General features: G+C 39.4%; 1 protein-coding gene across 1 annotated transcript in view; it reads right to left on the bottom strand.

Moving 5' to 3' along the window:
- LOC126305268 (AP-2 complex subunit alpha-like) overlaps positions 1-23,664 on the bottom strand; it is a 279,414-nt gene that overhangs the window by 61,465 nt on the left and 194,285 nt on the right. Inside the window, exons 7-11 of the mRNA XM_049992036.1 lie at positions 23,263-23,371; positions 3,113-3,432; positions 1,051-1,188; positions 769-951; positions 452-583 (exon numbers count right to left, since the gene is read on the bottom strand). Of these exons, the coding sequence (XP_049847993.1) occupies positions 452-583; positions 769-951; positions 1,051-1,188; positions 3,113-3,432; positions 23,263-23,371 (882 nt within the window). The remainder of the gene's footprint in view (positions 1-451; positions 584-768; positions 952-1,050; positions 1,189-3,112; positions 3,433-23,262; positions 23,372-23,664) is intronic.

Raw genomic sequence — 23,664 nt, 5'->3', positions numbered from 1 at the left:
TTGAAATTTTTGTTCATCAATTACTTCCAGACTACGGCCCCCTATGGTGAATGGTTGCCTGGTGAGATTGCTCGGACCCTACTCGAAATCACCATACAGATGGTTTCAAAAACTCAATCTCACCCTTGGGGACCACCTCTTGTAAGAACAAAACTTATCTCCCATCAGTGATGTTTATACAACTGTCGCTGTGTTTCAGATGCACATCCATTTGGACTAAATTAAGGCAATCGACAGTGTCTTGACTCAGGCTGTTAGTGGTTTCACTATTTGTCATTGCGGACATATTGTGGGAAAGTCCAGTGGACTAAGTAGTAATCCACAGCTTCAAGACCACCCCATGAGTTCATTCACAAATGGAAGAAGAGAGGGGCAAATTAACAATTATGATGTACCCTCTGTTATGCACAGTACAAAATTTGTGGAACATATGTGTATTTTAAGAACTTACCTTAGAATGCAGTAACTGAAACTGGACAAGGGGTGACGAGCGTTGGTCTCCAGCAATCAGATTTCCAAATTCACCAAGAATGTATCCACCAACTTTTACCATATTTTCATGGCAAGCAGGTGCTTGAAGTGCCTGTGACAATTTCACAGAAAATATAGCAAATTTTCACAAATGAATTAAAATTAAAGTAATTTGCTGCCAATTCTAAAGAGGAAAAATTGTTAACAGTAGAGACTAATATTTGATATGGCTTATCAAAACAGATCTAATTTTACTATTTTGTAACTTACTAATGTTAACCTCCATGACGATCTTACCTCAAAAACAGTTTTGGCAGCATAACCCTGCACATCATCCCTATTAATAACGATCTGTATGACACGATACCAGACTTCTTCAGAAACATAATCACCAGCTATCCTTATAAGATTGAGTATGACATCAACATACCATGTATAATCCGTAGCATATTTTTCTGCTAGTATAGCCACCTTCAAAACCTGTAAACAATTTCGTGGTTGGTAGAAACTGTATTAGTATACTGAAGTACATAAAATTTTCTCTGGACCAATCTATCAGTACAAGAAACATGTGCTCACCATTTCCTCCCTGATTGAATAGTCTGCAGTCTCCAGGTAGTTTAGCATTTCCTGTACTATTTCTTCAGCATTACTCTTGTCACACATTGCATACAACAGGTCAACTGCTTGCTGGCGCACTGATACATCCTTTTCCATCTGTGAAATGTAGTTACAACACTTTTACACTAATCTAAACTATTCAAAATAAATTTTTAAAGAAGTCTCATTTCCAAAATACAACTTCACACACACACACACACACACACACACACACACACACACACACACACCTGAATTGTACAACAATTAAAGTTTTTTAATACTGGTCCACAACATGACATCATGCTCACTTATCTGTAACTTGTTATTTCACAATTGCAACTTCAACTTTTGTGCCATTTTCAATTGTAATGTTTACTGTCATAATGTATTTCAGAAACATGATGAAAACAGCATTCTTATGAGACTGTGTTACTCTTGTTTGCGTTGTGCGACACTCAATGAAATTCGTCCCCAGTCGAATAAGATGTGGCGATGATGTCTTGGATGTATGTAATGCGCATTTGTTAGCGTGACAGTTCAAAGAAGTCAGAATGTCATGTGACAACAATCCAAGACACTCTCTGCCTTGCATTGGTTGGTCTGACGACGCAACTGAGCAAGAGGACAAAGTTGTTTTGGACGATTGCTAAATGAGTGTGGCACACCTCAGCTCCAAGCTGTAATTTCTGCAGGGTCTGCATACACAATCCTGCATAAAGATCAGAAATATGAAAAATGACATCCAGAAGCATGCCATGAACACTGACAGATAACTGACCACAAGGCTGCATGCATAACATGTTGTCAGGCAATGTTAGTGTGTGGTGACAACACAATAATGATTTTCTTTTTGTCAATTGTAACAATCCTGAAGCAATGCATCCATCACATCAGTGGAAGCGAAACTCGCCCACCCGACCACACACCAAAAAGAGTTTTGAAAAAATTATGGTGGCCATGTTCTGGTACAGCAACAGTATAATCCTTAATCTTCTCACTCACTGCATTTTAAAGGGCCCTACTATGACAAGTGTCTCAGCAAGATGTTTTGAAGAGCAAGCTTCTTCCAAAATGCCAGGAAAGTGTGCATGTGTGCTTTTTCACAAGACAATGCATCAGCGCATCGGGCAAATGTGCCTCTGCAGTTTCTTTGTGACAACATATCTGATTTCTGATGTTCCCTATTCACCTGATCAGGCTGTTAGTGACTTGGCTGTTTCCAAAAATGAAACATCCGCTTTTTCATTACATATTCACTAGCCATGCTGCTACTGCATCAGTGCTATTTCAGTGGCCAAACCAGACTCCCGAAGATGTGTTCATAGCCATGGCACAATGGTATCAGCATTATGAAAAATGTATGGATGCAAGGAGGTGACACTGAAGTACGAAGTTTCACAGTTTTCATGAGATTAGTTGATTAGTTAGTTAGTTAGAGAGAGAGAGAGAGAGAGAGAGAGAGAGAGAGAGAGAGAGAGACTTTCTGAGATATGATTAATATTTCTACCAAATGCAGAGCTGTTCCACTTTTGGTTGGGCAATTGACATTTAGGTAATTTTATAACAGCTTTTAGCTGTGGCTGCACACCCCAACAGTCAATTTTATTTGTGATGGAGAAATACGAGTAATCCTGATCAATTCATAAATTAAACGCTAAGAATGATGAATGTCTTCTCCATAAGCCTGTTGCTCTAAACATTTTCGGCATCTCAATTTAAGATCTACCAAATGATGTAACTGCTATGGAGAAGTAACACATGATGAAATTACCATTCTGTGAAATAGTCACCACACCACGTTTTTAATTACAGTATGAAGACTGCATCCCCCACCCACACCATCACCACCAAATTAATTTAAGTAACAAAGATTTCATAAACTATATTTATAATCCAGTTATCTACAACAGAATCAAAAGGCTATTTCTGAATCACACTACAAATGTAATACCAATTACAGTATACTAAGCGCACACACTTTTTCATTGCATAGACTGGACTTACCACATACTACTCAGTGTCAAATGAGCACTCTCACCTTCATTGATAAAATTACTACTTCCTGGTGCTTTTTAACAGCCTCGTGGGAAAATTCAGAAGTGGCAAGCAGGCACATTGATTCCAAGGCAAGATACCTCAAGTTTGTTTCTCTGTTCGAAAGGAACTGACCAAGTTGATTACATGCACGAACCAGAAGATTTGGTTCAGTGTCATTATGAATAATGAGACTGATAGCTTCAAACAACACTGCATTCTTTGCATTTGAGTGCTGCACCTTCTTTGATTTTGGTGGTTCTTGTGCCTTGTTCAATATTGTCTCAAGACATTCATTTAGGCGGCCACGTACTCCAGGGTCCTCTGTAAATATTAAATTTGAAGAACTCATGAAAGTGATTGTTAATCGTAAAAAATGCACTTGTGCATAAGGAAGCACACACATTAAATCCAATATATTGCATGCATTTCTGCTCTTCACAACACACCAATTTTAAAAGAAAAGACAGAGCAAGTTCCAAATTTAAATAAATGTGCATACAAAGAAATACAGACACAATGTTTCCTCCCAACATTTAAGATAGACTCATTAGCATGCATCTAACTACTGCACAAAATTTCTTTTGTTGTCACTGGAAAACAGATTACAAAGAAAAATGTGTTGTGAACTAATATATTTAGGGCAGCAAAGCAAAAATTCAGACACCTTCCAAGGCCACGCAAAAAGCAGAGGAAAGTAATTCAAGCTACAACTGTGAAGTGGAATTTCAACACGAGGAATCCACTGATATCCCAGTACGACAGGCACACGACAAGCCTGTTATTACCTCACCTCACAGCCAATGAAGGCTACTACTTGGATGGCCTGATTTCCTGGAGTCCAGGCCACTGCGACATGAGTTGGAGTGAAGAAACCAGCATGGTAGCTTAACAAGCACATGCCAGTCTTGTATAAATATCGTTCATTTTTCAGTAATGATACTGAGTCTGCAGCTGACCAGCCTGGAGGGGTGACATATGTTGGTCTACCATCTACTGCTCTAGCTGCCTACACACTTTCATGCAACAGCAAGTCCCCTCCTGGTGACTTAGATGCTGTCAGCCACAGCACTGTCACATACACAGAGTCTGATGAGGGGGACTTTGGCAACTTCGATCAGCAAGCCACTTTGTGGCCAACCTTATGGACTCAGATGTGCAGCCAATCTTCTGTCAACACAGTGGTGTTTAGTCTCTACTGGCCACCTCTTGCTCCTGTGGCCAGACTCCACTGCTGCTGGTCCCTCTCCTTTCCAAATGCCATAATGTGACTCAACACAACTCCACACACTGCAGTCAGGGCTGGTGACTGTCACTGGCAGCTTAGCTGATGCCAGAGGTGTCTCGCCACCTCAGCAGTCTTGTGCTGCCCCTGTTGTCACAACAGCATCCATGTATATTCCTGGCAGGATGTACACTACTACTGCTTTGCTGCATGGTGCAATCTGGGAAGCCATTGCATTATGTGTGTGTTACTGTATAATAGATGTTTGGTTCTTTTATGCTGGTTCAGAAATGCCTATCAGATGACTGACAGGTAGCCACTCACCAAGCCATCAGACACCCACATTCTTGGGTAATGGTCCATAGCATTCTAATTTCAACCTGTCTTCAACAACCAATTAACATGAAACCCCTGGGTCTGGTGTCTGAAAGGTATCTGGGTACAGCATCTGAACTTCAGCCACAGCTTGCATCAGCATTATGGGTCTGCGACACATTTTTAAGACCGATTTCTGTGTTACAGTGATGACCAGTAAATAGGGCGTTTGTAGACATTTAAACCCACAAGGAAGGCAACACGTGCAAAAGGTTTGGCAATTAAGCACATCAGTGCTCTGGATCACAATGGATCATGATAGGATGCGCAGATTGGTGTAGGAGTTTCCCTGGCTGTATTTCTTTGTGGCTGTCCCTCACATTTTTTTGTATTGTCATGTGGAGGTTGCACAAATGTGGGGAACATGGACAGCGAAGATGCAGGAAGTGACTGAAGCTTTAAAAGAGCAGAATTTGAGCAAACCACTGTCACATTGCAGAAGCAAGAAAGGGTTCTGCCAGTCATTAATGAGCATGCACATGCCAAGTCAGTAGAGGCAAAAGCTTTGGTACATGTACATATCCCTGTTATCCTGTTGCAGCTCATCTGGTACATCCTCCTTTTTGGGTAAATCAACTGAGAATATGTCACTGTTTGTTAGTGATCTGAAAGTTAGGTAATTTTTCAGATGAGACCCTTATGTATGGCCAAGGTACGATAAATCGCAGATGTTAATATGTATGCCATGCGTCACAAAGGATTAAATAAAGCACTGACATTTGAACAGCTTTCAAAGGGGGGTTTATCAACATGACCACAAGTGGAAGAGTGCTAGGACTCAATGGTTTACCACAGTTATGGGATTGGGCAGTAGGAGCATTTTGGACAGAATTAGAAAGTTACCGTGCAAATAAATGAGTTAATGCAAAACAGGGAAGCATACAATTTTTCTGCAGAAAGAAACAAACAGGTAGCTGGATGTATTTTGAGGGGACTTCCACCGGATATGCCAAGAAGCGAAGAATGGAGAAACCAAGGGACTTAGTTTCCACTGCTATGACTGCTATACAAATTGAAGTTTAACACTGCGGCTTGAAGACATGATAAGTGAAGCAAATTTTCTTCCAAAGTGAAATGCTATAGGTGTGAGTGTACGGGCTACATTATGAAACAATGCCATTAATCTCGGTGTTATGGGGCATTGGACACAAGACTATCACAATAAGATGCAGAATGCACAGTCATGGGACAAATGTTGGTTAAATGTCAATGGGAATTTGTCAATCATCAAACATCTATCCCAGTAAAATGGTGTGGAGTGCTGCTTGTTCGGTCTAGTAAATGGAATGAAAGATCTTGAGTGGACACGGGCTCACATGTCACTAGGTAGTCTGGGTATGTTAGGTAGGAAGAGACTTAAGTCTCCACAATATAGGTTCCATGGAATAAAGTATCAATGATGTGATGCCACTGAGGTCAATGCTGCTGACTTTCAGTGTTTGAGCAAGAAATTTTCATGAATTTATGGAGTGGTTGCTACAAATTGGCGAGAGGTATTGTGTGATCTTGGGGCTCCAATTTCTGGATAAACATTATGCAAAAATTGACGTTCCACAGTGTACTATCGAACTTACCAATCATGAAGTAGGTACCAAATAAATTGCAGATACGTGCACTGAAGCTCAGTTTGCATGGTAAAGTACTGAGAGGTATATGACAACATAGTCTTGGTGAGAGTGGGTACTAACCTACTGAGTGGGATGTTATGAATTTCAGAGCTGCCGGAGTGCAATGCCGAGGTAGATACGTCACACTGTTTGTATGCATAAGAGAAAGGGATGGGGGACGATGTGGTTCTAGTAAATGTAGATAAACATTGGCAAGGATGAGATGAGTCTGCCAAATGGATTACTGACTGCCACCTTGGACATCCTAATGAGGAATATCTGAACAGTTTGAGTGCCAGAAGCAAATAAGTAAATGTGTATTACTTGAGAAGGTGAAGCATTTAGAGGGAAGAGAGAAAACAGTGATGGAAGCTTTGTTGCTACAATCTGCAGTTCTGTTACCACTCACAACAATAACACAATGTAGAATAACAATAGATGGTAATGCTCCAGTGTGCAAGATGGTGTTCATAATCCTATGCAGCTACAACCAAAAATGAAATATTTCATATATCAACTGTTTGTTGACGGCATTACTGAATGAACTGATAGTTCATGGGCAGCAGCCATTTTAAAAATTCCCAAGAAGTTATTTGCTGGTACAAAAAAGTATTGATATTATGATTATTGGTAACTCAACACAGGAACTATACCGAAAATAACAGACACTAGACAACTCGATTCAGTTTAGATTTTTTTCTGTGATGGGTTTAGAAAGTGGTTATCACCAGTTGGAAATGGTTCCAGAAGACCAAAATACTTTGATGCTATTTGGTCTCAAAAATGCTCCAGTTACTTTCCGAGGACTGTTAGACGGACTGCTCAGAAGTCGAAACCAAAACAGTGCATGGTTTATGTTCAAATGGAAGGGCATGTACAACCATCTGAATGCATGTTCAAGGGACTGCATCCAGCATGTTTAACAGTTGACAAAGGGAAGACCTCAGACACGGCCAACTGATTCAGCTCATTTATGGCAGGCCACACTGGTACAATCTAAAATGAAAGACTAAGATAGCCGCCTCCCACCATTTTGGAAAAACCACCCCTAAAGTTCACGACAGAGTATCAACTCTGAATTAACAAGGTTTGATAAATAAGTGACATCATTATCATCTTACATGAGGTTCACAAAAACACTGAAAATTTTAAAACAATTATGGAAAGTGACAGAAGAGTTTATTAAAAACAAATATTTTCCTAGAAATGTTTATGCACCCATAATGTAATTGCTGCGCAATTAAAGTACCACTGGCATAATGACCGAGACATCTGCCTAGGCAGCAGAGAAACTACGTTTCATTCCCAACTACATTCTTCCCCCTGCCCTGATTGAAAACTGGTAGAAGTACAGGGGTTAAACATAGAAATACCAGAACATTTTCTATAACACACATTACCAAGGTTTGGGGTGTATTTTATGCCCTCATCGGGGGGTGGGGGATGGAGGGGTGGGGGAACTGCAAAATTTATTATAACTGCTGTTTGCTTTTCCTCACAACGTAATTTTTAAAGCGATATTGAGGTGTAAGTAAGGTTCTAAACCTGAAAATATTGAATATGACTTTCAGTTGGGTAAGTCAAATCTTAAATTTTTGGGTTAGTTTAAATGAAAAGTTCAAAACATTAATGGAAACTGTCAAAAGAATTCATTAAAAACAAGTATTTTTCAAAATTTAAAAAAACGTATTAACTGACTAGAGGTCAATATTTTCTGAAGGTGGGCATAAATTACCCTCGGAAACTTTCAATGGCCTGCCAGTTATCCATTTGCATTTGAGAATTTAAAACCAGCATTAAAGGCGAATTTGATCTTTGTGTTTACAAACATTGAGTAGGGAGTATTTTATCATGTGACCCAAGCAATCAGGCAACTGGATAAATTTGCAGCCAAAATATGGATGCAATGGGCATGTGGTGGAATATGCTTCAAGGCAGTTAAATAAACTGGAAATTATTCAGCAACAGAAGAGGTAGTGTTGGCTGTCATATATGGTGTCATTTATATCCAATGTTACCAGTCTAGAAAAAAAATAATTAAAGCTGCAACAGGCCATGCGGTGTTGAAGTGGTTGCTGGGAATGAAGGATTCTTTTAGTTGATTAATACAATAGGCTCTGAAATTAAGTGATTTGGGGAATGAAATGGTATATAAACCAGGCAAAAAGTTCATCAAGACTAACAGCTTGAGTAGGAAGGTTGGAGTCTTGCGAGTGCTGGGTATGAGCAGTGCTGAGTGGCAAGAAGCATTGACTGCTGACACTACCCATCAATTATTTAGGGCACAGCTGCAATTTATAACATATCGGAGCAGGTGCTACTTGTGTCAGTTCCAGTGACAGAATATTCAAGCCCCCTAATAATCTAAATAAATGATACTAAATATTTTTCAATTTTGATAAAACTTAACATGTAACCTTCTGTTATTAAAAAGAAGCTGGTTGCAAAATCTCCACTTTCTTGCAGGGGTATTTTCAAAATTAGAGAAAATTACCTAAAATACCAAAAACTGACACGTACAGAATTAAATTCAGTTTGGAACTATTATAGTTTTATCTTTGTACCCACATTGCTGATGACGCATGTGCAAGTGTACTTTTTTGTACAAAGACAGGCAGAATAGTTAATTGTAGAGTAATGTTTTCCTAAAGTTATCTCACGATTAATTTTCATTCAGTTTCAATTAATAAACATTATATTAATAATTTGCTTGTCAAGGTCACACCAAAGAATCTAATGTATGACTGGCTCAGAACAGTTTACGCGTGAATATCATCTTGAAAGATTGATCGAAATGGCTGTTCATTTGATCAACCAATCAGAGTGAAGTCTCCCCCGCACTCTACCAAGTAGTGTAAGTGCTGTGAGCAACGGCATCGACAGAGTCGTGGACTAGCTTTTGAGATGCGAAGGTCATGTTAAGTGTGTCTGTCCATAAAACGTGTAAGATGAAGAAAAGTTCGGTCCTTCGTGTTCAGATAGATTTGTAATGGTAGCTTTTGTTGCAACAAACATTTTGTAAAAGTTTGAAAGTTGTGGGATATTTTGTTCAGGAGATATAAGTGTGTGACTTGTTGGGCATAGAAAATGCCACGTGACGATGTTCTGTGTTCTACTACAGAATATATTTGGCGAGCAAACTTTGTGAAAGAAATCCACTGATTGACTTATGTAAGGAAACAACATTATGTGTAGAAAGTGACTATATTTGCGTGATTACTCTCAGAATGGACTTAGGAGAATCCTGGCTGCTTTACATGTGGGATAAACTGGGAACTTGTAACAGCAGTTTTGCATATGAATGTGGTCTGATGACATGTTTAAGCAAAGAAAATAGAAACTACTTTTACCAGATTCCTGAACTTTCAATGAAGATCAGTATTCCTTTTCCACTCGAAAATTTATTATGAATATTTAGAGGAACAAGCATAATGAGATTTACGCAACCTCAGTAATTGTAGATATTATGTGCTGTTTTCATCAATGCTGCTTTTTCATCACCTTGTCAATATCTATGTTGCAGAGTGAAGGGACACTATGCAGACACTGGTCTGAGGTAGGTGAATATCAATTTGCAGCTTGCTTCAGGGACAGTTCCATTGCAATTGGTGCTGATCGGCCGGGTAAATCTGAAAGTATTGAAGTTCGTATGGATCGGAAGTTGTTTAAAAAAAAAAAAAAAAAAAAAAAAAAAAAAAAAAAAAAAAAAAAAAAAAAAAAAAAAAAAAAAGGGGGGGGGGGGGGCGATGTATTGGGACTTGTGCCCTGAAGAAATCACATGGGTGTGAAAATAAGAACTGACTGTTGCACAGTAGACACGTGTGCAGTTGAATGCGCATAAAAAATGTGGCAACGAGTGGAATGAGGCTGCAGACTTTGGCAACAGCAGCGAGAACAACGGACGGTGTACTGTAGCAGACGACATGCTGACAGCAGAAGATCGACCAGCGCAGCAGTACTACAGTAAACAAGACGGCCGGAGCAGTTGGAGACATGGTGGAAGCGGGGACCCGTTTTCTGTACTAGTATGCTGAGCCTGGAGTTCAGACCCGCAGATATGTCTCACCAAGCAGTTAACCGGTCAAGATCAAAGGTAAGTGTTCTCCTTCAGTGTGCGAGTGTGTGTGTGTGTGTGTGTGTGTGTGTGTGTCAAACAATTTGTATTTTGGCACAAAGTAACCAGAAACTAGTAGGTGAAAAACTAAAGGCAGATTTAGGCAATGTAGACTACGCAGATAATTACATGATAGGAAACTTCAGTTTTGATTTATCACAAGCAGATGACAGTGATTTGCCCAAGTCATTACCTTCTCATTCTGGTCAAGAAAATGATTTGAACATGGTAGAAGCTGGTGTTAAATATCCATCAGCAGCTATTCCTAAAACAAAACAGGGACCAGTGTCAATTGCTGATGAAACAAAAGCTGTGTTTCAGATATGTTTGTGAATATTCTCCAGCATGGGATCAAATGTCGACGCAAAAATGAGTGATATGGATTCCAAAATGAGTCAAATGGGTTCAGAAATTAAACCCTGAGTAAGTTCTGACATTGATACTAAAATGAATAAACTAGGTTTGGATATAAATGAGTTACACAGTGAAGTTGTAGAAATTGAATCCAAAATGGAAAACAAAATTTTTGAATTTGAGGGAATCATAGAAAAATGACCTGACTCTGTTGGGCAATATTAATTAGATCATGCAAGACTGTAATGCTGCAATTGTAACAGTGGAAAATGAACTAACTTCCTAGATTAAGCAGGTTGCTGAGAATAGTGAACAGTTCAAAGTGTACAAAATTACTGTGAGCTTAACCATGCTGCCTTAGAAAGTAAAATTAAAGAAGGGAAAGGCATGTGTACCAAGTTTGGAGCACAAGTGGCCAGCAAACTCACTAACCTAGAAACTCACATTAGTCAGTTTAGTACTAGTGTGAATGAACCATTAGGTAACCTAACCATGAGAGGAGACTAACAAAAGTTGAACAGAATGGTAACAGACATAATGTTTGTGTAATGTCTAATGGTGTCGTGGAATATGCAGAAATTGCCTATGTAACGCATCGCCAATTTCCGAAATTTAATCTGAATAAGAATGTGCATCCAAAAGAATTCTGGAGTGACTTTTAAGATGTGTTATGTAAAGTATGGGATGATAAACAAAAAATCAATTTCATTACTTCTAATCTAGTGGGGGAAACTAGAATCTGGGGTAACCTAGCTTCAGATAAATACAACAGTCTAGCGGAATTTAAGCAGGCATTCTTTGAAGAATATTGGGGTAAGAGAAAGCAAAAAGACATTTTGAATAAGTTTTGGTCAAGGGAAAAATACGATCCTAAGAAAGATTGCATTAAAAGGTTTGTGCAAAAGTGGGTGACTACACTGTAGTATTTAAATTCAAAAGTTGAGATAGAACAGACAATTATGATATTGAAAATAAGCTGCCATTGTACTGGCAGAATAAAATCATTTCTGCACCTAGGGATGACTGACAGATTTGTTCACGATCTTGAGAGGGTCAAAAACATTTTGAAAGAGGGAGAAAATTCCAGAAGAGAGTATAGACCTCCCATAAGACATACTGACAGCAGGACAGAAGTTAATGTAAATAAAAGAAGTGTACAAAGAGGTAAAGGTTACCAGGGTAGGTACAGAGGAAGAGGAAGTAACACTGGAGGCAGGTACACTAACAGAGTACAGTATTTTGAGTGTGGTCAGCTGAGAGATGATGATGTAATGAGTGAGAGTCACCTGTCAGGTGATAGAAACAGCAGAGGCAATAACGTTACATGGCAGGAAAACTTTATAGTCTGCGATGATGCTAGCGTTTACAGACTGCAACTATCTACATTAAATCTTCTAGGGACGTCCTTTGTAAAGAAGGCACCTACTGAACAGTATTTTGAAAATAATATTAGCGAAAATATGAGGGCTAAGGAGAGTGACACTGCTACACAATTTGTTTCTTTAGAAAAGGAGGTAGCATTTTGTGGAGTGAAACTTCAGACAGATATCAGCAAAACCATTTTAAAGAGGAACTTACTTCAGAACGTAAATACGTAGATCAGGAGGTGGGGGTGGATCAGCACCACAGAACAAATGAGACGCTACCTGGAGACTGTGGAATTAATACTATGGAAATGCAGGAGGAAGAGGATGACAGTGTTGAGGAGATTTTGAATAAAGTAAATTGAGTTATTTCAGAAAGTGAGGAGGAGGAATCAAGAGAGGAAGAAGAAGAGGAAGAAGAAGAGGAGGAAGGAAATATAGATAATTCTGTCGACACCTTGGGTAGGGTTGCAGAACAGTGATTTAGTGAAAGAGGCTAGTAGTAGCAGCAGCAGCAGCAACAGTAGTAGTAGTAGTAGTAGTAGTAGTAGTAGTAGTAGAAGAAGAAGAAGAAGAAGAAGAAGTAAGGTGAAAAAGGATCCCGTAAGTGTACAGTTAATTTCCACAGGAGAGGTAGGTTTTGACAGATGAGAGGTGATGCACAATTTACTGAAAAAACCTGAAACTGTCTAAAAATAAATCCTAAACAACCTATCATTGAAGTCATTGTATTTAATATCATTACTTGTTTAAATGACAGTGGTTCTGTAATTTGTGCAGTGTCACAGAAACTTGTGAATGCTCTCCCGGAAAGTGAAGCAGTTGTGATGATGCCAGTAAGTGGGTTAAACACTATTGTGGCCACTGGTAGAATCAAAAAGGTAGTGAAGCAAGAGTTAATGATACCCATTACCATAGATGGTGTTCAGTTGGAACACAACATTTTGATTATTAAAGGACTTGGTGTTGAGATGCTGGTAGGTGCCGACTTTTTACAGAAATACAAATGAAGATTACATTTCGAAAAAAATGAGGCGGTAATAAATTTACGAGGGGAAACTATATCCATTCCTTTTGTTGGAGAAAAAGAGTCCATTGCCAAAGACTTGGCAATATTCTTTTGCAGAACCACAGTAAACAATGAAGAGATTGATGATGATGGAGAAGGGAAAGAAGTTGGTCCTGTTGAAATAAAATTATTTAAGCAATTGTGAATCAAAAACATACTTTATTTAAAGAAATACATACTGAAGGAAATATAAATAGCAGTAACTAAGAGGCCTCAGGGGGTACACATTCTTTGCATTATCAAGTGGTTGACAATCACCAGGCATCCCAAGTTGTTGACAATACTACTTCTCTCTCTTTTCGTGATGTCGACCTTCCTCTTCAACATCCAGAACTTTAGCTATCTTCTTTCCTACTTCCCTATCAGTAAATAGTGTACTTGAGTAGTACAAAGCATACAGAGAGCTAGTGTCCCAGTAGAAACTAAAAGGGCTAACCAGAATGAGAAGTATGCTTTAATGTGACGATACAGTAATATGACAAGAGTCTTTTTGAAGCTTTTGTGACATGTAAAGATGTTGTAAAAGTAATGTGTCAGATGCAAGAGAGGATTGTCTGCCTAATGAGAAAAAAGAAATTTGTACTTTATGTCTCTTGAGAACCAGAGAGGTGGACTTCCAAGTTTATTTAATAATGTTAGTGAGGTATATTATTCTCGAATATAGTGTATGAGATGTGTTGGAGAGCCACAGAGTGTTGGCATGTCATGCTTACTGTTTTTTCAATAAGGACGTTTTGTATCTTTTCTAGAATATTGAGGTGAAGAGCCACAGAAGTTGGCTGGAGTTAGTTTCAAAATTCTCCATAAGAACTTTAAATAATTTTGTAGCATTTTTAATGATGTATTTTTTGTGTATACTAGATTATTTGTGTAAAGTCCAGCAGTAACTTTTTTCTGAAAGGGGGTTAAGAAAGAGCAAATTTGTAATCAGCCAATTCTGTAACAGCAACCTGCTTAATCACTGACAGATTTTGAAAAAAGATTTCAGTAATAGTGCCAATTTTGGGTACTGTTGAAGTTTTGAGAAACAGTTAATTCATTTTTCACTGAATTTATTGATGCTAAATGTAAAGAAATGATGGATAAATAATGAATATCAGTTGTCTGAAAAAGATTTTTGAGTAAAATTTTTATCCAAATTTTAAAAACCTCGAAAAGTTTTTTTTTTAAAGAGTTTTGCTTTTAACTTTTGAATTTGAGAAGCAAGCTCGAAGACATAACTGTTGACTATAATTAACATGAGTGTTAGGTCAGGAGGTAAAGTTGGAGAATGGACTGAGACATATTGTATTTTACAAGTACAAAAATTGTAATGAACCTGATACAAGACAGAGAAAGCCCAAGGTTGAGACCGAGCTGGACGCTGTATGCCAACTATTTTGTGATGCAAGAGTAAGTGTTTTTCCTTTGAAATAACACCTCGTAGCTTTGGAGCCGTTGGTGGTGACAGCTGCTTGTATCTCAGCGTGATTCACCCGCACTTGTCGCTAGCACGGCCGTGGGAAGTGCTACGTGAGTCAGGTCCAGTAACAGAATCTTCAAGATCTTAAGAATCACTTATTTAGATACTAAATATTATTCAAGTTTGATAAAACTTAATATGTAGCGTGTTGTTATTAAAAAGAAGCTGGCTGCAAAATCTCCACTTTCTGGCTGGAGTATTTTCAAAATTAAAGAAAATTAGAGAAAATTACCTAAAATACCAAAAACCAACACAGAGAATTAAATTCAGTTACAAACTAAAATAGTTTATCTTTTGGTATTATTTGAAAACATAAACAGAACTATCAGTGTGCAGACTTTATTGAGATTTTTATATTAAAACTTTAATTTTCATTTTCGTAATATAAAACTCAGACACAATATTTATTTGTGTCTTTTGTGATAGTGGGAGTAAATGAGAGTGAGTGAGAGTTTGTACGAGGTACATACGTTAAATTTTAAGACTAATTTTATGTAATGCATTACATAATCATAGCATGGGAAAGATGTTTGTACCCACATTGCTGATGACTTGTCCAAGAGTACTTGTTTTTGTAAGATGTCAGCCAGAACAGTTATTTGTAGAGTAATGTTTTCCTTAAGTTATCTGAAGATTACTTTTACATTTAGTTTCAATTAATAAACATTATAGTAATAATTTGCTTGTTGAAGTGACGGCAATGAATCTGATGTCGTGATTGGCTCATAACAGTTTAGGTGCGAATATGATCTTGAGAGATTGATCTGATTGGCTGTTCATTTGATCAACTAATCAGAGTGAAGTCTCTCCCGCACTCTCCCAAGTAGTATATGCGCTATGAACAACAGCATTGACAGAGTCGTAGACTAGCTTTTGAGACGTGAAGGTCATGTTAAATGTGTCCATCCATAAAATGTGTAAAATGAAGAAATGTTCGGTCCTTCGTGTTCAGATGGATTTATGTGGTAGCTTTTGTTGCTATGAATATTTTGTACAAGTCTGAGAGTTGTGGGATATTTTGCTCGGGAGATATAAGCGTGTGACTTGTTGGACTTAGAAAATTCCACGTGGCGATGTTCTGTGTTCTACTACAGAATATATTTGGCGAGCAAACTTTGTGAAAGAAATCCACTGAATGACTTATGTAAGAAATCGATGTTATGTGTAGAAAGTGACTGTATATTTGCGCGATTATTCTCAGAATGGACTTAGGGGAATCCTGGCTGCTTTGTGTGTGACAAACTGGGAACCTATACTAGCAGTTTTGCGTTCTGAATGTGGGCTGATGACATGTTTAAGCAAAGAAAATAAAACGTACTTTCACCAGGTTTCCAAAATTTCAATGAAGATCATAACGAGATTTATGCGGCCTCAGTAGTTTTAGATATTAGGTGCTGTTTTAATCAATGCTGATTTTTCATCACCTTGTAAGTATCTATGTTGCAGAGTGAAGGGACACTGAGCAGACGCCGATCTGAGGTAGGTGAATATCAATTTGCAGCTTGCTTCAGTGACATTGAAACTCGGACAGTTCTGTCACTAACTAACTACTGAAGTTCAGCATTCGGAACATTGTAATCACAGGTCAGGGCACTAATTTCATGTCTGATCTGATGAAACACTTATGCCATTAGCAACACATTCAGAAATTTGGAATTAGTCCTTTTCATCCTCAGTCTATTGGAAGAAGAGGGCATGTTCACCATCTGATTATCAAACTGCTGAATTGTTATGTAAACAGACATTACAACAATTGTGATGTACATGTCCTGTATGCTGAGCGGAATACAACTCGGAAGTACACAACAGCATTGGGTTCTCACCATATGGTAGGTGATGCCTTCACCTTTTATACAGCTACACCTTAGCTCAGAGAAAACAGGGGTTCAGTGAAGACACTTGCAAAGATGTTGTGGGATGTGTGGCAGAAGATGAATACCAAGGCACTTTAGTGACAGGAATAGACAGTATAGCATGTTAGTAAATTACCTCAGCACAGAATCAGGAACAGGAACAGGATTTGCTGGTGAATCCTGATGCATCTTACTGTAAAATAATAAAGTTTCAGTCCCAATACCAAGGACATTATTAGGTCAGAGATGACATCACCTGTGAAATCAAGTTGCAGGTAACAAAGAAAACTTCCATTGTGCACATGGGGCACATTAAGTAATATAAAAGGGCTGAAGATTTGAAGCCTGCCCCAGTAACATCGTCAATATGGGATTTTAAAAAGTAGGAGAAAGAAAAATAGCAGAAAATGATCACAGCATACCTTATGCACTTAGACTGTGCCTGTAAGTAAGGATGTAACTTTAAGTATTTTTAGGATACCGTGTGAGGTAGTTTTTCACTGTTTTGAGGTATTTGGGGTATGTTACAATTTTTTTGTTATTAGTAAGTATCATTGTTTTCTGGGAGTTTTAAACAGTGTCTGTATAGATTGTAAGGACAGGACATGAGGCATTGCCAAGCAGCACATATACTTTTTTTTAAATGGGGGGTGGGTTAGTGATGCAAATTCCATTCTCCCACCTGTTGTAACTCCAAGAGCATCCATCCAGAATGAGTGCCTTAATTCTGATAAGTCTACACCTTTTCCGGGAAGAAGTAGTGGATGCATACGAAAGTAGCCACTTTAAATATGCGTGTTATTTTCAAGTCAGACAGACATCATGCTAAATAGTCAAGTTGATGTTACAGTTGACCTATAAAATGTGGGAAGAGCAATGTGAGATATGAAGATTGTAGGAAACATTTGCACAGAAAGGGGACAGCAGGGGGTGTGAACACAAGTTTAAGGAAAACATCGTGGGATATGCTTTTCACATGAGAAGTTGAGTGAGCAGGTACGTCACTTAGCGGACTTGATACCACAGTTGCTGATACGGAAGAAAAGGGGATGGCTGGATGCAGGTGGGAAGTTACCAAAAACAGTGTTTGGTAGAGTAGACACCGATGATGGTCAGGAGTTTAACAGCATATTGGAACAAGCGCAAGCAGTAGCAAAGGCTAATTGCACAACTCTGAAATGGCATACCACACAGCTGATGAATCTAAAGGACAATCTGTCAAATAACACCAGTGTAGTTCAAGAATTGATTGTGGAACTAGAACGACATAATGAATCCTACGGAAACAATGAATGACAACTTGGGTGGAATGCAGAATAAGTGAAAGAATGGCTGCAGGAAAGTAGCTACACTCACTGGCAGACAGTTTGAGTGAAGCTAGGATTGGAGTAGCAATGTTGCGTGAAGCACAGACAAGTAAGTCCTATATGGTTGATACCACAGCAGTTCCTAGTCAGATTATGGAAAGCACAGCATGTTAACAGCATAGTTGCAGCACATAGTGAAACCAACATAATGAAGTTTGTTCTTTTTCTACCACATATCAACAGTTGGAATTAAAATGAATGACGTGGAACTACATACACAGTGTAATCAAAAGTATATAGACACCTGGCTGAAAATTACTTACAAGTTCGTGGCACCCTCAATCGGTAATAGTGGAATTCAAGATGGTGTTGGTCCACCCTTAGCCTTGATGACAAATTCCACTCTTACAGGCATATGTTCTATCAGGTGCCAGAGGGTTTCTTGGGGAATGGCACCCCATTCTTCACGAGTTCTGCACTGAGGAGAGGTTGTGATGTCGGTCGGTGAAGCCTGGCATGAAATCTGCGTCCCAAAGGTGTTCTATAGGATTCGGGTCAGGACACTGTGCAGGCCTGTCCATTACAGGAATGTTGTTGTGTAACCACTCTGCCACAGACCACGCATTATGAACAGGTGCTCAATCATACTGAAAGATGCAATTGCCATCCCCGAATAGCTCTTAAACAGCAGGAAGCAAGAAGGTGCTTATATCATCAATGTAGGCCTGCACTGCAAAAAAAACCCAACAACAACAACAGCAACAACAACAACAACAAGGGGGTGCAAGCCCACTCCACAAAAAATACTACTACACCACAACAACACCGCCTCCAAATTTTACTGTTGGCACTACACAAGCTGGCAGATGACGTTCACTGGGCATTCGCCATGGCAGTAGGTGGCAGCACAATGCACCTAAATGTATGTTTTGGGGGTGTCCCAATACATTTGATCACATAGTGTATGTTGGTGCAGTTCCCAGTGGCGAGTAAGAATGAGTGGAACTAATGCTTTACTGTATATTCCTTCCCACTGTAGAGGAAAGCTATAGAATAATTGGTTCAGGTAAACACACAAGAAATGTTGCCAGTTTTGGAATGAAAGGAGACGTATGTACTGATGTCAGCGGAAGTGCTATAATGTGTGTGTTTTATATATACGAGAGAGAGAGAGAGAGAGAGAGAGAGAGAGAGAGAGAGAGAGAGAGAGAGAGAGAGAATATGAATTAGGGTCTGCCTGACTAAGGTCGATCAAACTATTTTGCATGCATGTGTTGAGTACAACTGTTTTGGGTAAGACTGAAGTAGCCGAATGTAATGTCACAGTGAAGTGCCCCCATTTTCAGAAAGTAGGGCTTAACTGGGTTCGCTCAGTATTTTGTCTAGAAATACTAACAGTAAACTGTGAATGTGAACTTCATGTGACTAGGGCCTCCCGTCAGGTAGACCGTTCTTTCGATTTGATGCCACTTCGGCAACTTGAGTGTCTATAGGGATGAAATGATGATGATTAGGACAACAGAACACCCAGTCCCTGAGCAGAGAAAATCTCCGACCCAGCTGGGAATCGAACCCGGGCCCTTAGGATAAACATTCTGTCGCGTTGACCACTCAGCTACTGGGGGCAGACAACAGTAAACTGTAACAGGCATGGAAAGCTTAAGGCCACAATGAGGATGGAATACCAGGAGTCTAATCAGTTTGTATGAAAAGACAGATATGACATTCTGGTTACTATTAAAACTGCCATAAATCTGACACACCATATGTTGTATTGGCTTGAAAAGCAACTAGATGTGTTGCTAACCCAGAAACATCTAACTTTTTCAAATGATACCCTGAAACCAGACTTCCTAGATTCATCCACGTCACAAATGGGATGGATTACAGTGGAACGAATGTTCCAGTGCAGACAGCAACATCATGAAAAGCAACACCATTATGTTACATGTATTGGTTCTGATTGCATTTAGTGTAGCCTACATCTAACTGCAAGCAAATACACTTTTACACCACCCACCTCACCCCCATCCTTCAAACTGCTAGTACACCAGAAACCAGTTAACTGGATAATCAGTAGCAAGTAAAGATAAGTTAGATGAGGAGGAATGAGTGGAATTGGTAATTATCATGAGATAGGATGTTTGAATTTGTGACATGGAAAAATGATTTTACTTGTGTGTAAGCAATGATTTTGAGGGGAGATGTTCCTGGGGCAGTAAGGGTTCAGTGGACTGGATATAGAAAATAATTTGTTAGGATTAAGAGCGTAACTGATTACACATCCATCAAGCTGTACTAGGATAAGAATGAAACCAAAAGCATTGTAGGTAATTGTTGAGTTGTGTGTGTGTGTATGTTGAGCCTTGCGAGAGAGACCTCGAGCAAACCCTAAGCTGGGTTATTCCCAGGAGAGGGGAGCACTTCTTGCGAAATAATATATTTGGTGCAGCAAAGTAAAAATTCAGACACCTTCATGGCCGAAGAAAAAGTGGAGCAAAGGGGGGGGGGGGGGGGGGGTAAACTATAACTGTCGAGTATAATTCCAACATGAGGAGTCTGATAATATAGCAGTATTATGGGTGACCGTGAGCTTGTTACCTCACCCCATAACCAACTTGAACAGTCCGAGGTGCAAATCATGGATAAAGCAAAAAGATGGAGCAGCTACAACTTGGATGGCCTGATTTCCTCACATTCAGTCCACAGTAATACTATGAGTTGGGGGCAGACAAACTGTTTCTGTAACATAATAAACACTGGTTTGTCTTGTATACAGATCGCTTCTAGTAAATACCGCTTGTTTTGTCCTCCAGATTACCAGCCTGGTTGGAGGGACCTACATTGGTCTACCATCTGCTTCGAGATGTGTACACCCTTCCATGGAACATTGAGTCCTACCCTGGGGACTTTGATACTGTTAGCCACAGCACCACTATCCATGCAGAGTCCAATGAAAATGATTTAGGCACCTTCAATCAGCAGGCCACTTGGTAGCCTACCTTATGGACCCAAACCCGCAGCAGCATTTCTATCAATGTGGAGGCATGCTGTGTCTGCTACCCACTCTTGCTCCTGTGGGCACATTCCACTGCTGCTGGCCACTCTGCAAACTGCACTTGGGGGCACCGGCAGCTTAGCTGGTGACCAGAGCCCTCTTTCCACCTCGGCATCCTTGTGCTGCCCATTGTAACAGCAACATCCACACGGACTGCACAATGCTGTCAGCGCATTCTGGGCACGGTGTCCATTCTTCTGCCTTGTTCTGTGGACAGTCTGGGATGCCACTGCACCATTTCTATTGTTGAACAACAAATGACTGGTTCTCTAATGTTGTTTTACTAATGCCCGTCGAGCATCTGACAGGCACCCACTCGCCAAGACACTGCTCACCCGTCCTGAGGTGGTGGTCCAGGACATCCTGACAGCAAGCCATTATTCTCAACTTCCAGCAAAAGCCCCCATGTGTCACAAAGATAACATTGCAAACTCTTACTTTAATAATACTGGAACTCTTCTTTTACTCAAAAACAAAAATCAGTTTTAAATGCTCCACTAAGGCTTGATATCACACTTGCTATAATGAAACATTATAATTAGTATATTCATAAACAATATAGCAATTTCTCAATTGTAGGAATGTAGGTATATTCAGTCACTTTAGGAATGTAGGTATATCCGCACAGTTGAAACTCACTTAACACCCAGCAAACCAGAGGAACTTTACAAAACACTGGGTGTTTCAAAATTAATATCAGGTTTTAAGGCTTTGTAGGGTTTATCACAGTCAACTTAGATTTCTAAATAATGCATCAAATGAAAGAGAAACTGACAATTTTCTTTGTATACCATTGTGCTTGCTATCTTCGCAAAAGGAGAGTGCATGAAGACCAATAGTGATTGAAGAACGAGAAGAATGAGTGAGGGAGTTGTTCACACATGGCCCAAGAAATCAGATCAGAAGGGTAGTCTGGAATTGGCAATGCATGTCTCATCTGGGTGAGTACTTAAGATGATGATTACAACTACTCCCTTATTGTCTGCTGCTGTTTCAAGTTCTAAAGCCAACAGGCTATGATTACATGCCAGCTTTGCAAATTGAATGTTGCTGCATTACAGATATTTTCTGGATCATGTAGCCTTGACATGTCTCCTAAGTGGAGAGAGAGTGAGTGTGTGTGTGTGTGTGTGTGTGTGTGTGTGTGTGTGTGTGTGTGTTGGGGGGGGGGGGGAGGGGGGAGGATGGGGAGGGGGGGGGGGGGGGGGGGCAAGGCAGCAGCAACTCTCAATGATATGGTACAGCTGCAACGAGGCTTCTCTAAACTGAATATTTTTGTTCCATATTTATCTTGGTGTGTTAGAACCATGGCTCCTCCTGCAAACGGAAGAAGCTGAACAACATAACTTTATTTGGTAGCAAGATGATGCACTGCCCCTCTGGCATACGCAAATGGTTAGGCGACGACTGACCCCGGGATTGGACTCCTGAGTCTGAATGATGGCACTTGTTTCACATGGTGTCTATATTCAATCAATCTGATGACAAACGAGTTTCACCTTTGGGGATTCATAAAGAATCATGCATGTGGCTCCGTCACCAGCTGATCTACCCGACTTAGGAGTAGGATTGCAGCGTTTATTACAACACACTAATCCAAGTTTTTCTCAAACTCTTACAGACGTGATGTGTGGCATTTGATGAATGATTTTTGTATTGAACATTTGAGAAATTTTTTTTGACATGCTCTTTAATTTGATGTATTATGTCTAATTTTAACCTTAATGTAATAAATGCTAAAAAGCCTTAAAACTCCACTACTCATTATGAAACACCCAGTATGTAGAAGGTACGGTCGTAAAATACTGTATTGTCTATTATGAGCAGTTTACTTTTATTGCTGTTTCATGCTAAAGATTTTTAGCATCTATTGAAAGACAATTAGCTCAGTCAAACATTAATTGTGGTGGCTGGCATGTCTGTTAACATACAACAGATTTACATGGTTTGTGAACGACATTTTCTGAACACTCCCACAGCTTTACTACAGTGTTCTTTCCATTTATGACCACCAATCTTCTGCCACAGTAGAAGTATTGTGAATGGAAGTGTATGGATTCTTTCTGGTTTTATACCACATTGCCTAATGACTGCTATTCACATTTAGGCATTATTGTTTGCTACGCACAACTGTACAGATAGCCCAGTACTCACAGTGAATCAATGCAATTCAGTCAGTAATCATTCTCTGACTAAACATGATGACTGTGTTGTCTCTGTCACAAATTATACAGAAAATCCTGTGAACAAACCTGTGTTATGATCATTGCGTGCTATGTGAAGCTTCTCTGAACAATGATGGCCACCAAATATGAACTTACCTTACTCATACTATCATACAAAGTATTTTTTTACAATAATCTCACCTGGAGGAGGGTAATTCTGTAGTAACCTAAGCAACTTGACCGACAGCCAGGGAGCAGGAACAAAGTAGTATGTGTAATCTTGCAGGTCAGTATAGCTTGCAGTAACAATCTGAAAGAGAAACCATGATCTATACTGTTTCAGGCTAACTTCCAGAATGGGAAATGGTGGCATAAAATATGAGTACATTTAATAGTAGCAGAAAATTTTCTGAACTAATGTTAATTCCTATAGACAGTCAAGGTGCTGGTTGTCGTCAGTCAGTACCAGCTGCCTTTGTTTGATCATTTGCATTGTTTTGCAATTAACCATTAATTGTAATTGCTGTTCTAATGGTCACCACATCCTAATTGTTATAAAACACACACGCTTAAAAAAACATGCAGGAAAGGCATCAGGAAATA

Source organism: Schistocerca gregaria, unplaced genomic scaffold, assembly GCF_023897955.1.
Source record: "Schistocerca gregaria isolate iqSchGreg1 unplaced genomic scaffold, iqSchGreg1.2 ptg000304l, whole genome shotgun sequence".
NCBI lineage: Eukaryota > Metazoa > Arthropoda > Insecta > Orthoptera > Acrididae > Schistocerca > Schistocerca gregaria.
This window is presented reverse-complemented; position numbering and strand designations above follow the sequence as displayed.